Source organism: Bombyx mori, chromosome 23, assembly GCF_030269925.1.
Source record: "Bombyx mori chromosome 23, ASM3026992v2".
Taxonomy (NCBI): domain Eukaryota; kingdom Metazoa; phylum Arthropoda; class Insecta; order Lepidoptera; family Bombycidae; genus Bombyx; species Bombyx mori.
The window spans coordinates 17,687,516-17,703,194 of record NC_085129.1 but is presented as its reverse complement, the minus strand read 5'-3'; the positions used below and the strand labels follow the sequence as shown (position 1 = coordinate 17,703,194).

At 39.1% G+C, this 15,679-nt stretch overlaps 1 protein-coding gene across 1 annotated transcript in view; it reads right to left on the bottom strand.

Annotated features, from left to right (window-relative positions):
* The window catches only part of LOC101737611 (uncharacterized), a 32,835-nt gene extending 20,837 nt beyond the window's left edge, over positions 1 to 11,998 (bottom strand). The window contains exons 1-4 of the mRNA XM_062675489.1: positions 11,877 to 11,998; positions 11,147 to 11,398; positions 8,374 to 8,512; positions 417 to 1,705 (exon numbers count right to left, since the gene is read on the bottom strand). Of these exons, the coding sequence (XP_062531473.1) occupies positions 417 to 1,705; positions 8,374 to 8,505 (1,421 nt within the window). The 5' untranslated portion in view covers positions 8,506 to 8,512; positions 11,147 to 11,398; positions 11,877 to 11,998. The remainder of the gene's footprint in view (positions 1 to 416; positions 1,706 to 8,373; positions 8,513 to 11,146; positions 11,399 to 11,876) is intronic.
* Positions 11,999 to 15,679: the final 3,681 nt, after the last annotated feature.

Below are 15,679 nucleotides of genomic sequence, written 5' to 3'. Positions count from 1 at the left end.
AGCGATATTATAAGAGTTTTGCTGCCTAGTCCCTCTTTCTGCGAGATGAAAGATTCGCAGAAGTCACGCATCGCCTCCCCTGACTCTTGGCTGCCCATTCTAATTGCGCGAGGAGCAAAAATGTTTTAAACAAGCCCTAATCAACATAGGAAATTGCCGATGACCTTTTACAAAACTAATGTATGGCAAAATAAGTGCTACGTTGTTTTTCGAAATGGGTAAAGAAGCTTGGAGTCCAGTCCGTGCTAAACGGCCACCAGAACCCGTAAGCAACACAACGCCGATACGGTCACCTACCTTGAAACACCAGGTGGAAGTCTCCCTTTTATACCCAATTCACGGTAGACATTAAGTAGGAACGCTAAACCCTACCACCGGTTACATGAGTTTCCTACTACTCAAAATCTTCAACTCACCCGTATTTAGCAAAATTACTCCAGCATTCGCTCAAGAAGTCAATCGTTCTCTCGTCAGCCTCCCCGCATTTTTCTGCTTTGCTCTTCCTGTAAAACTGATACTGCACGATGTCTCCGTGCGACGCTCCCTTCACTCCCAAACTCTTCATAACCCTCGTATTCAGGTTGCCGTCAAAACCGAATTCATATAGATACACCTCAGGATTGTGTTTTGATAGTAATTCAGCGAAATAAATGATATCCCTAACGAAATACACGTCCGTGATCATTACCAAATAATCAATCTTCAAATCGTCATTCAATTCCCGGCCCGCAAAATAGAATTCGCGTAGTTTCTTCTGGAAAACTCTAGATCTTTCCGTGTTCTTTTCGACACCCAAGAATCGAGGGATAAAATTATGAAAGTCATCTACATATACGATCCTACCGGAGTAGTCTTTTTGGACGAACAGCGCTGATTCGTAAGTGGTATAACCTGTTATTACGGGCACTTTCTGTACTCTATTATTCTTAATGGACACTATGGGATGTTCCTCGAAAAAACTTTCGACGTTATCGAACTTTTTCTCGACGACCGGTAAGAAATACGCATTGATAATACTAGGCGGCCGACTCAGTTCTAGCTGGGTGAACGCATTCACCAAATCTACTAACGGAACCTGTACTAAGAACTCGTATAAAGACCGTTGATCTTTCAAATCCTTGCCTAAAACTGACGCCAATTTTATCGCTTTCTCAATAGGATCCTCGTTAATCAAATACAAATCTGATATTGAATTCCCGGACTGCGCAATGACCTTACTAAAAAGACCAACAGTCATCTTTGAGGTTAAGTACGAAGATACAATTGCCCCACCGGCGCTTTCACCGGAAACCGTTATATTACCAGGGTTGCCATTAAAACGAGAAATATTTCTACCGACCCAACGTAATGCGTAGACGGTGTCCTTAATTCCAACGTTACCAGGTGCTTCCGGTAAATTCAAACACAAAAATCCTAACACATTTAACCTGTAATTTAACGTTACTAAAATAACATCGTTTTTAATCAAATAATCCGGTGTATAATAATCTCCGTAGCCTACAATCAAACGACCGCCGTGGACGAAGAAGATTACTGGTAATTTCTCGAGTTTTTCAGCTGGCAAACTAGGTGTGTAAATGTTTAAGTACAAACAGTCTTCCGAACCTACTAACGCTGAGTTAGAATAAGGATTTAATTGGGCGCATTTGTTTGAGGGACTTTTTGCGCTACGTATTCCTTTCCATTGATCGGGTTCTTGTGGATTCTGAAATTTTGAAACAATGCCTTTGAGTTAAATGCTTCGCAAAAGGCCGTATGTCAGATTAGGTTACAGCTGATCAATCAAACATCAGTCATGCAGAATGTAACGACGATCTGGCGTTGGCGAACACCAGAGCTCATCTTCATTACGTCTCAAAGTATAAATAGCTTCTCACATACAGATATAATATTAGCCATTAAGCTTTTGTCTTAAATTACAAGAAGCATTAGCTTTTCCATTGCATCAATATTACCTATGTGGCTGGGTTACCATCACAGAAGCATCTCGAACTTGCATCATGAGTCGATGATCTAACGTAGTACTTCAAGCAAACCAAAAGAGAAAAACTTGTCATTACGAATTCGGGAAACTTATTATTAGTCAGTGAAAACTAATGTTTTCTGTTACTAATGTTTTAAAATTGTATTTTTTTTTTGTTTTCCCTACCTATGCTGATAGCCTTGAGAGGCTATTTCAGCTTCGCCCTAACGTGTTGGTGAGCTCACGGGGCTCAAATCGGAGTGTTGTTAACACTGACCCTAGCAAGAGCAGTGCTTCGCAGAATCTGCCATCGGATCGGAAACGCGACCCACTGAGAAGATCCGGCGAGAAACTCAGTGGGCATTATTAATCAAGATCAGGGATTCAAATATCATCATATGATGATATTTGAATCCAATCCGTATGAAACCAACTGGCGTGTGTTTCACTACATGGTGACAGCGGTGCGTCGTTTTTAACCTTAATACACGTTAAATCGAAGTAACCAACATAAATATGGAACACGCGCGTCCTCCAGCAGAATTATCACTCGATGGTGGTCCGGCTGCACGCTCCGAGGCGTGGCGGCAATGGCGGAAGCTGTTCGAAGTATTTCTTAAAGCGTCTGGAGTGAGCAAAGAGCCTAAAGAAGTTCAGGCTAGTTTGTTGGTGAATCTCATAGGATCGGCCAGTTACGAGGTTTATACGACCTTCACTTTTAACGAAGGTGAAAGTGAGGATGATATCGACTGTGTTCTGAATAAGTTCGACAAGTACTTTGGAGCAAAACCGAATATCATAGTAAGACGGTATAAGTTCTTCACCCGTGATCAAGAAGATGGCGAAAATATTGACCAATACATAACCGCATTGAGGGTACTGAGTCAGCAATGCGAATTCAGTGAATTACACGAAAGCTTGTTACGTGATCGTATCGTATGCGGTGTCAATAACAACACGGTGAGAGATCGACTTCTTCGCACTGATGATCTTACACTAGTGAAGGCCTTACAACTCTGTCAGGCGGCCGAGATGTCTAAAGAGGACAGTAAATACATTAACTGCGCTGCGGACAGTGTGCAAGTGTCTGCAGTTCAGAACAGAAGCGGTGAACGAAGCGGACAGCGCGCGAGAGGAGTACGCGGCGTAAGAGTTGGCAGTAACGGCGGACAGAGAACAGCTCGCAGAGCCTGTCAGCGATGTGGAAACAGCCGGTGTCTAGGCGGTGAACGTTGTCCAGCAGTTAATGCGATGTGTTTTGTGTGCGATCAGAAAGGGCATTTTTCGCGAGTATGTGTGCAAAGGAAAGCGATTCGTAAGGTATTAAATTTGAGTATGGATACTGCGAGCAGTGATAGTGAAGAAAAATGCAAAGAAATGTTCTATGTGAATACGATCGTGGGGAACAATAACATATGTAAGTCGTCTAATGAATGGGTGGAAATTGTAAAATATAAAGGAAAAAATATTATGTTAAAAATAGATACGGGGTCTATGATTAATGTAATGTCTAAAACTGATTTTTTCAAATTGGGTTTATCAATTAACAGCCTTAAGCCCTTTACAAAGCGGGTACATTCCTTTACAGGGAACAGGTTACCTATTATAGGTATTACTGAACATCTGTGTGTTACATTCAATAACAAACGTTATTTTTTGCCATTTGTTGTTGCCAATTTAAACTGTCAGAATGTACTCGGTTTAGAAAGCTGTATTTCTTTGGGATTAATTAGCAACGTTAATGTAATAAATATTGATAAGTACTCAGACTTGTTTCAAGGTCTAGGAAAATTACCTGGTAAATATAGTATTGTAATAAATAAAAACATACAGCCTGTTGTTAGTCCAACGAGAAAAATTCCCTTAGGAATTAAAGGTAAATTGTTGGACGAGTTACGTAGAATGGAAGAGTTAGGTGTGGTTAGAAAGGTCACACACCCGACCGATTGGGTGAATGCAATTGTTTTAATCGCAAAAAAGGACGGTGGCATTCGTGTATGTTTAGACCCCCGTCCGCTGAACCGCGCGGTGCGGCGCGCCCAGTACACGTTGCCGACAGTGTCTGAGCTGGCAGCGCGTCTGCGCGGTGCCACTGTGTTCAGCGTGCTCGATGCGCGCTGTGGGTTCTGGATGGTACAGATAGACGACGCCAGCGCTGATCTGTGCACCTTCGGTACTCCGTTCGGCCGGTATCAATTTTTACGTTTACCGTATGGGATAAACTGTGCGCCTGAAGTGTTTCATGCTAAACTCAGGCAACATTTGGAAGACTTAGATGGTGTGGAGTCTTTCATCGATGACGTCATAATATGGGGACGCACAAAGGAAGAGCATGATAGGAGGTTGGAGTGCCTTTTACAGCGTGCTAAGGAAGTAGGCATAAAGTTTAATCGCGATAAATGTAAATTCGGTGTACCCGAAATTACTTACCTAGGTCATAAGTTCGACGCGAATGGTATGCGGGCAGATGACTCAAAAGTCAAAGCTATTTTAGAAATGCCTTATCCGAAAGATAGGAACGCGTTAGAGAGATTTTTAGGCATGGTTAATTATTTAGCTAAATTTATTTCTAATTACTCTGAGAGTGTGAATGTGTTACGGACCTTACTGAAAAAGGAATCCGAGTGGTTCTGGGAATCGCATCATTCCGAAGCTGTGGACAAGCTAAAAATGAAGCTTAGCTGTGCGCCCGTGCTGGCATTATACAGTGAGAGTGTACCGATAGTAGTGTCGGTGGACGCATCCAGTGTGGCGCTGGGTGCCGTGCTGCTACAGGACGGTCGTCCGGTAGAGTTCGCATCACTTACGCTCACCGACACTCAGACTAGGTATGCACACATAGAAAAGGAAATGCTAGCTATTGTGTTTGGGATTGAGCGGTTCAGGCAGTATATTTACGGTAGGTCCGACGTAACCGTACATACTGATCACAAGCCCCTAGAAGCATTATTCAACAAACCACTAGTTTCGGTTCCAGCTCGGTTGCAGAGGATGATGATGAGAGTGCAAGGGTATGATTTCAAAGTTGTATATACTCCGGGTAAAAATATGTATATTGCAGATACGCTATCTCGGGCTCCTTTGAATGAAATGATGAATGATCGGGTTTCTTCTGAAGTTAACGTGCAGACGTGTTTCATGATAGAAAATATACCGTATAGTAACAAAAAGTTGGAGGTAATTAAAAAAGAAACGGAGACGGACAGTGATTGTCGGTGTTTAATTAAGTACATAAAGCATGGCTGGCCAAAAAATAGACGTGATGTAAATGAAAAAATAAGTGTTCTGGCCGTATCGCGAGGAACTTCATTATATAGAAGGGATTATTTTCAAGGGGGAACGTGTCTTTATACCCCGTGCTTTACGAGACGACATGTTGTTGAGGGTCCACGAGGGATATTTAGGTATCGAAAAATGCAAACGACGCGCGCGTGAAGTAATGTTTTGGCCCGGACTGTCTGAGGATGTGGAGCGAGAGGTGCGGCGGTGCGCAGCGTGTGCGTTACACGCGCCTCGACCGCGCCGGCAACCGCTTCTACAGCACCCTGTGCCCGCGCTACCCTGGCATAAACTAGCCTCCGACATTTTTGAATATAGAAAGAAAAGCTATATTATCCTAGTCGATTACTTTTCTAACTACGTAGAAGTCGGACAGTTGGCGAATATTAGCTCTAAGCATGTTATTAATTTTTTGAGGGAACAGTTCGCGCGTCACGGCATTCCAGCACAATTAGTGACTGATAATGGTCCAGCGTACAGCTCACGAGAATTTAGAATGTTCATGCATGATTGGGAAGTACATCATGAGACGTCATCGCCTCATTACCCACAGTCTAATGGTAAAAGTGAAAGGACAGTACAGAGTGTGAAAAATCTGCTTAAAAAATGTATAGATTCAGGTCAGGATTTTTATTTGTCTTTGTTGAATTTTAGAACAACACCACGTAATGGATTGGATTCGCCTGCACAAATTCTCATGGGTAGACGTTTAAATACAAAATTACCAACTACTGCAGAGCTATTAAGGGAAAAAGTAGATAATGAAAGGAATTACAAAGCTATAATGATGAACAGAGAGAAAATTAAAAAACATTATGATAGATCGGCCAAATTGTTAAAACCCTTGTTATCGGGTGATAAGGCGACTCTAATTGGTAACGGCGTTAGGAAACCGGTGACAGTAGTGGAAGGTACATCGCAACCTCGCTCCTATATTATCGAAGATGACTGCGGCAGTCGTTTTCGGCGTACTCGAAGTCAGTTGGTTGTGCGTACAACAGACCATAAAAAACGTGAAGGAAAGTCACTGAAACAACCGATTGTAAAAATTGAAAATAGCAGGACACCAACTGTGATTACGACAACTGTTCGTAGGCGTCGACAAAAGTCAATAACTAGTAGGCAACTGGGAACCAGTATTGACAATGAGAGTGACCCACAAGCAAGTGGACAGGTCAGTCCGACACAGAGCACAACCACCGATATTCAGTCTGCTCAACTTGATGTCAGTGACGATTACGATAGTCCAGCTAGCTTTAGTGATCAGTTGTGTGCGCGGTCGCCAGCGTCGCCACCCGCGGTTCCTATTACAAGGTCTAAGGAAAGAACTGCACGAATGCTAAAAGAATTCTTTTTCGAGTGTGATTAGTTATATTATGTGCTGTATTATATTATTAGTATAAACAATAGATAATAATGTAAATAAGTAAAGTAAATAAGCTTAAAAAATATTTTCTTTGTACTGTAACTTGTAATTTTTTTTTTCTTTTTTTTTCTCGTTAAAGGAAGATGTAGTATATTTATAATAACGTAGTGAGGGTGTCTTTAAAAATAAATCAGTATGAAACCAACTGGCGTGTGTTTCACTACAACTATTACATGTCTGGGTGTATTCAATAATAATACTATAATAACTCATAAGTTATTTTTTATTTATTTCACTTACTTCAGATTTTGCATCCATATTACACTCATTAAAATTTCATATAGTATACCAGAATTCAATAAAAACAATAACTACAATTTCGGAATAAAATTAAAATAATAATAATAATAAACGTGAATATGTATCGGGATGTCGTTGCAGTCGATAAGGGGCTAACTCCACTATCCTTAGCTAACGGGAATTGGAAGAGGCCGAAGGTAGAGAGTATTTCGGATCGTATAGCCGTCTGGAGGAGCAAGGAGTTACACGGCAGGTTCTACCGGGCTCTCACAGGGCCTGATGTAGACCAATTAGCTTCCGTGACCTGGTTACGATTCAGTAACCTCTTTGGGGAAACTGAAGGTTTTATCTTTGCAATTATGGACGAAGTTATCATGACGAACAACTACCAGAAATATATACTAAAGGATGGGACGGTCGACATTTGTCGGGCATGCCACCATCCGGGAGAGTCTATTAGACATATTGATTCTGTCTGTTCTCGGTTTGCTAACGGCGAGTACTTGCATAGACATAACCAAGTGGCTAGGATTATCCATCAACAACTTGCTCTGAAATATGGTTTTCTTGATTCTGCTGTACCTTATTACCAATACCAACCTCAACCAGTTCTTGATAATGGTCATGTTACGCTCTACTGGGACCGATTTATTATCACGGATAGGTATATTGTTGCCAAAAAACCTGATATTGTGATAATAGATCGATCTGCGCGTCGAGCAGTGTTGGTTAATGTCACCATTCCTCATGACGAGAATCTCGTGAAGGCAGAAAAGGACAAATTAATAAAATATTTAGACCTGGCCCACGAGACTACCGCCATGTGGCATGTTGATTCAACCATCATTGTCCCAATAGTTGTGTCGGTACACGGCTTGATAGCGAAAAGTTTCGATCAACATCTTAAGAAACTTTCGTTATCCAGCTGGGTGAAGGGCCTAATACAGAAAGCAGTTATCCTCGATACTGCACGCATTGTGAGGAGGTTTCTCACTCTGGAGTCCTAACCACTGGTGGCTTGTGTCGTAGACACCGCCATCAACGGCAATCCATTTTTATATAGTGTTTTTTAAAAATTGTATTTTTAATATCTTTTTTAAAAAAATATTATGTATTTAATAAGATTTTAAATACTTAAATATAAATAAATAATAATAATAAAACTAAAAATAAAAATGAATGTCAAAACTACCTTAACCTAAAGGCTGATTTGCATCAAGAGTGCTCAAAATGCACATGTGTCCGGTGTTGCATTATTGGGCAGTCCAGAACAATCCGCGAGGCGATCAGCCGCAGGTAGCTGGTGCGACTGACCTTATGTTCTAATTGTCTAAGACGGAATTAGAGTTCGCTTTCACTAGTGCTCGTCTCGAGGCTTGAGGTTTCCAAAGAGTAAGTTTTAACTTGGTTATCCAGAATTTTCGTTTAATTTTAGACATAAATAAAAAAAACACCATCAACTTACACTAAATCTCAGCTTTCCAATAGGTGGCTTCGCATACGGTATTCCCTCAAAGCTGTAGTAATACTGACCACGGCAGCTCTGACGCTTCGTTCCCTCCAATAAGCCCTGCTCAACTTGCACAATGCATGACATTTTGTATCTGTAAATAAATAAGAACAGTTTTACATTTTCAAATGAAACATTCATTTTATACGATTACTAATATATACATTTTTTTACGGCGCGGGACCGAACCTCCTACGAGGTCCCTGCGCTTAGGGGGCGCGCGGGATATGTGGGACTGGTCCGCGGTTGCGGATGTTTTCAGGACCCTACCCACTAAACAACTCCCCTGCGCTGTCGCCCAAGCGTCTGATCCCCTCCGAGGTCTTAACCCGGATGAGGTAAGGGGGTTACCGCGGTCAACACTACAACCTGACGGCGCAGCTCACCCCAAGGACGCCCAGCCGACGGAGCCTTCGAGGCGAATCGAAGGTTCTGAAACGTCAGCCGTCTCGGTACGGCAGCCCGTCGGGCCAATCAGACGGTGCCGCTGGTGTCCCGCAATACCCCACTGGACCAGAACCAGCCTGCCGGGTCAGGATACGATCTACCGCCAACCGGTTGCTCTTTTATCAGGATGTTGATATTTCTCCTTGGCGGCACGCTAGAGTGCTGATAGCACGCCGTGCGGCCTCGACCTCCTCAGATCGCCACATGACCTTCACCGGGAGGAATATATAAAGTATGTGATGAACTATTTTCTTGCTAAATATGTTGTCAAAAAATACGAGCATGAGGATATAATAGACAAAAGTTCTTAGGTTGTACAGAAAGTGGAAATACGACTTTATAAGACAATTGAGGGAGACTTCAACTTCATACCTTAATAATTCAACAAAAATTAGCATATTAATCAGCTTTTAACCGACTTCAAAAAAGAGGAGGCTCTCAATACGACTGTATGCCATTATTATTTTTATGGTTGTTACCTCATAACTTTTGACTGGGTGAATCGATTTTGATGATTGTTTTTTTTATTAGAAAGCTGACGCTTCCCGTGTAGTCCCATTTCAATTTAGTCCAGTTCTGATTATGGTATCCATGACAAAACCATAAAAGTCTTAAATTTGCATTAAGTACGTACGCGACAAATAGATGAATAACTCACTAACTCAATATCACGCCAACCGATTTCGATGATTATTGTTTTTAGTGTGTATATTAATTTGTTTTGGAATATCTTTTTTTTTTCTATTTGACGTCGGTTTTTTTTAAAACATGTCTATTTACAATTATCTATAGCATTATCAACCAATCGTAACTGTATACTTGTTTCTCCATACCCTTATGAATCATAATAGAATGTGGAGTATTATAATAAATAAAATAGATAGAATAGAATATGGATGGAATGGAGTTATAAAATAAACTGTTTGCTAAGCATTTCCCACTTTCTCATTGACAGTATTCAGATTGTAATTCATGTTGTGGTAACCACTTATCAACCAAGAGAACATCCTGTAAATTGATCAAACTCTTCCATTACAGTCTCATTCAATTAACATTTTCTGATTTATGTAAACACATATAGAGCGGACTACAACATGACTACTTTCTATCCGAAAGCAAAATAATATTTGCGGAGGTCAAATGTTTAGAAAAATTACATTAATAGTAGGTATGTACCTAAATATTTCTTTTTATATGGAGCCGTGAAAGGCTATTAAATTTAAGGGACATTTCGCAGAATAAGTGACATTTTTCTTTGTAATTAAAGGTGCGTTTTATTTAGTATTACTATCAACAATTCGATATTTGTAATTGAACTTGAATTAAGTTTACTCCATGCGAATAGCTGAAGAAGACTTTTTGTTATGAATTTTTTTCTAAATTTTAATCTGTAAATGGCTCCCCTGTAAAGTTGCGAAATATCGCTTAAACTAAATATCCTTTCACCCCCGGATACTAAAACCAAAACTTAATTTAGTATTATCATTATGTGTGTATTGATCCAAAGTGCATTTTGTATGCATTGAAGTTTGTCTTGCTATGTAAATTCTATTTAATTTTCATGACAACCAATGAACGTTACATTCAGCCAGATGTCGAGAAACACATAAGAAGCATAAGTTTACAATATCTAGCAGAGAGCTGGTAATCATTGGGAGACCAGAAAAGTGGATTCGACCTTTATCTTACCCTAAAATCAAACATTAGTAGACAGAAAATTAATAGCACTGAGTTTAAGTTATTAAATTTAATGAATAGACATACACTTCTAAAACTAACAGTATTCTGGGTGTAAAAAAATTATTATAAGATATATTTTTTATCGCTCACACTGGTGGACGAGCTCACACCCATTAGTCTTACATGTTTACCATGCCAATACACATTAATAAAATAATACAGCCCCCGATCTTGCAATATAAAACTCAATTTTATAGTACACAGCCTTACCCGTCAAATCCAAACACACTACTGCTTTACAGAAATAGGCAATAACTAACCATCTGTGCTCATAAGAAACCCTATCACAAGTACAATTCTAGAATTCTGAAGTGTGCCTATGTTGCTGTCTAGAAATGTGGTTATTTTATATATAATAATATATATATTATTTCATATATAATAATATAATAATAATAATATATATATTATTTTATATATAATAATATATATATTATTATGTATGTTCTACTTTAACACCTGCAATTAGTCGACAAGACTATAATCAGGTGAGTTGTGAGAGGTTATGATTTGGAGGGGCAAAGCCAATGCTCCATCTCACCTTATTAGAGTAGCTGTCGGCTCTCTTGAGTCTTCTAACCAGATTTGGATGCAGGAGCATACCGGTCAAGAGTTCTTATAGTTGGCTGAGTATTGTTTAACTTCTTGCAATTTGGGAGGGATTTCCAGGTACTCATGGATTTTCAAATTTCAAATATATTTTAATGATATGCTCTGATTTTGTGTTTCGCAAGCACAATTTTTTTCTGAGAGTTACTTTCATTAGCTTTATTTGGTGATAGTCAAGATTGATCTGAAATTGACCAGTGTCTATATTTTATGGGGTTCCAACTAGCCCGAACGCAGTGCAATGCTAGTGTAGAACGTGTATACATGTGCTGTGTCGTTGTATCGCCTGAAGATAACCATTGTGGTCCGTCGCTTGTAAGAGCACCGGCGACTACCGCTGTTTACCACACCATTAACCAGGAATAACTTGCTGGTGAAACTATTCGAAGTAATCAAAGCAATTGATCGTACAAAATTTCCTTCGGTTTTTGGCGTATCGTAGACACGATTAAAACTACTTTCACGTTTTAATCTCCAGTTGATAATTTGTTCAAAAAATAGAAATACTTACAACTGATTGAAGTGAACTTTCAAAGGTTACGTTAATTAATATTTAGTTTTGAGAATGTAGTTTCAATATTTATGTCTACGTCACTATAACGATCTCTACAATAAAGTCGACCTTAGAGTTTGTATCCGTACCCTTCAATATTTTAATTTACCTGATTAATATTCGTGAATCAGTTTTTTTGTTAAATCAAATTAACATAATACATATACCTGCGTTATCATTAATCGTAATTCAGTGATAACTCCACACTAAATTAAGTGTATATTCTATGGTGATAACTGATAGCATAATACGGTAGGACTTTTTGGCGGGAACGCGAGGAGTGAAGTTGTGTGATTTGTTTTATTTTGTCTATTTAGTGTTTCTTCGGGTTTAAATGTGTAATAATGGCGGTTTATTAACCGTTTAATATCTGTGAAAGTGCACAAATGTGGGAAAATGAAACAAAGCCGCTGGACGTAACTTCTCGGGATCCTCCAAAAAGTCCACTGAAAAATCTTAGTAAATGACCACCATTTCACTGAGATTATATTTCATCTCATATCATTTCATTTAATTTCATCCCAGTTGATTAATGTCTCAAATTAATCATCTTCATTTCATTTCACTCCATAATATAATTTTTCATAAAAATATGAATATAAATTAAAATAAGATATGACTTAAAGGTCTCAGTTACCAGGTCATAAAATCCCAAAAAAAAAAAAACAAAAAAAAAAAAAAACTTATTGTTCGTCGTTTGTTCGTTAATGTTCAAATGTAAAAATTGTTTGTTCGTCTTTTATTTATTTATAATTAACTAAACAAATGATCACCGTTAGGTGAGCCCGGTAAGTAAGATCAGAGTGTTCACCACAGATAACCTTATCTGTGGTGTTCACTATCCAAAAATCACTATGGTTTTGTACAGGGCTTATCTACCACCGACCCTATGTTTGCTCTAAATACGATCGCTAAGGAGTATCGTGCCAAACTTCGGCCATTGTATGTCGCATTCTTAGACATGGAAAAAGCATTTGACCGTGTGCCAAGAGATATGATCTGGTGGAGCCTTCGCAAGAAGAATGTACCCGAGCATTATGTTAACGTCATAATTGACATGTACAGGGATGCGAGGTCAATGGTACGGACAGTAGTGGGTCAGACAAAACCAATAGCAGTTGCAGAAGGTCTGCATCAAGGTTCAGTACTGAGTCCCTTTCTGTTCGGCATGGTTATAGACTCACTCACTGAGGTGGCGCAGTCCTCAGCCTCGTGGACTTTCATCTATGCAGAGGACGTTGCTATCTGTACCGAGAGCCGCACAGAGCTACGAGAGGCACTCCTGTTGTGGAAACAGCAGTTACAGGCCGGTGGCCTAATATTGAGTGTTGCAAAGACACATTACATGTCTTTTAATGACCCAGATCCTGATGACAACAGTCCGATTTCCATTGACGGTCAACTTGTAAACATGTGCGATCAATACAAGTATCTGGGTAGTATGATGCACAGATCTGGAAATTGAAAATGCAACATTCAACACCGAATAGCCGCAGCGTGGCTAAAATGGCGAGAAGTAAGTGGTGTCACCTGCAATAGGAGGATGCCCGTTAAGCTCAAGGGTATGATCTATAAGACCATAATAAGGCCTGTTCTTATGTATGGCAGCGAAACAATGGCAAGGTTTTGGTGTAGTGGGGGTAATGTCGCGCATAGTGCACATTGCAACAAAAAATTGTCACTTTTATTGCCCGCATATAATTTAATTTAATTTTTTATTTGCCATAATTTGTCTTTAAGCCTGTGTGTTTAGAAGAAAGTTAAAGAAAAGAGACGAATTCGTGAAGAGTATTAGGTGTTATAAATAAAATATTTTGTGTCGTCCAGCTGGAGCACTGGGTATGAATACTCCAGAGGGTCCCACAAACAAGTTCGAAAAGGAATGGTAGCGAGCGAGGTGCGGGCGTATTCTCGTGTGTATGCTTCGGTGGTTGCGGGTGAACTGTCGGCGCCAGTAAAGGCGCACGCGCGGCTTGCCAAAAGGAAAGCCACTCGGTCGCTACTCTTTGAATCGCGCCGGGAGCCGACAACGAGAATCCCTCATTGGTCGCGGCGCGCGATCAGACGCGGCTGCCGACGCGGCAGGCGTTAGGGTTGCTATAAATACAATTAAAAGTTAAGAAGTTTATTTAATAAAATATACTCAATATTAAAAATTATGTGTCGCCGTCGTCACTATCATTTTCTAATAGTGCTACCCCTTGGATTAAATTTATGGTAGCACCTGAGCTGGTGGAAGGAGTTGGCTCCTCATCGTTGACATAACGAAGAGTCGCTGTCGTCACTGGCGTAAATAATAAAACACTCAGTGACTGAATCGACTATATGGTCATTGGTATTTGGTCCTGGCATTGCAAACAAATTTAAAAGAATACCACTCGTAACAAAAACTAAATTTGAAACAATTATTATTGTTGTTATTATAGTTGTTATTACAACTCGTAACAAAAACTCAATATAACAAAGGGTTCCTACAATTTAGTAGGCGCATGTGTAATCAGGAGCGAACGAAACGTGAACGCGGTGCGGGAGGGGAGGGTCGACTGACTCACCAATCGCGCGCTCGGAACGGTGCTACGTCTTTCCCCGCGTCCCGCTTGACAACCAAAGAGACCTAAAAACGACTTCTGCGCATCTAACGACTCTTGCCAAGTTACGTGCCGGAGATTATAAGAGGGGCTCACTTAACGGTGATCATTTGTTTAATTAATTATAAATAAATAAAAGACGAACAAACAATTTTCACATTCGAACATTAACGAACAAACGACGAACAAATAATTAAAAATAAAAAAATCCGAAATTAAAAAAAGGGGGCCAAATTTACAGAGCCACATTGTACCTTAATAAGTTTTTTTGAAGGGATTTTATGACCTGGTAACTGAGACCTTTAAGTCATGTCTTATTTTAATTTATTTCATATTTTTATGAAAAATTATATTATGAAGTGAAATGAAATGAAGATGATTAATTTGAGACATTAATCAACTGCGATGAAATTAAATGAAATGAAATGGGATGAAATATAATCTCAGTAGAATGGTAGTCATTTACTAAGATTTTTTTCAGTGGACTTTTTGGAGGATCCCGAGAAGTTACGTCCAGCGGCTTTGTTTTATTTTCCCAAATTTGTGCACTTTCACATAGGTACATTACAAGCAAGCAGACATATTTTGATTAACTCAAGAATATGAAATAATATGACCGATGTGTACAAGGAACTAAATTACGAATAGACGATGAATTACACAGAATTATTAACCCTAATATTACACGATCAATCTACAGATACATTTTTGTTTTGTCGAATATAATTTTAATATTATTATTATTTTAATATTAATCTTTAGTCTATTACCTAGTAAAGTCCCGGAGATATCATTCATTCAATTAAAAGAATTGTAGTGGATTTCCATATTATTGCATACATGCCATAAGGAAGTCACATAGAGCGTTTTGTTTAATGAATTTCAAATTTAAAAATTGCGTCAAAGTGTTTCGTATACACTATATTTTTGCAATACAATAGACGCTAAAAGCAGTAATTGCAGTAAATCTACTGTCATTACACTGCGTTACTGTATGACACAAACAAAGTAGGTTACTTGGAACATAATTTTTTCTTTATTTAAATATAGCTATCGGATTTTGAGAATTTTTGATGTCATTGTTGCCAGCAATAGTTAATTTTATTTTCAAATTACAGTTTCAATTACAAAGTACATTACTAAACTTGGCTCTTTATGTAGGTATTTGAAAAGAGAAGAGGAACTCAATAAAACGAAGTTGATTCTATCGATCAATATCAATTGGGATGAAACAAAATGCGATAAAATTAAATACTGTGTCTAGAGATTTTAGTAAGTACGTTTATTTATATTAAACACAATGATATTTAACAAACCACCGGTA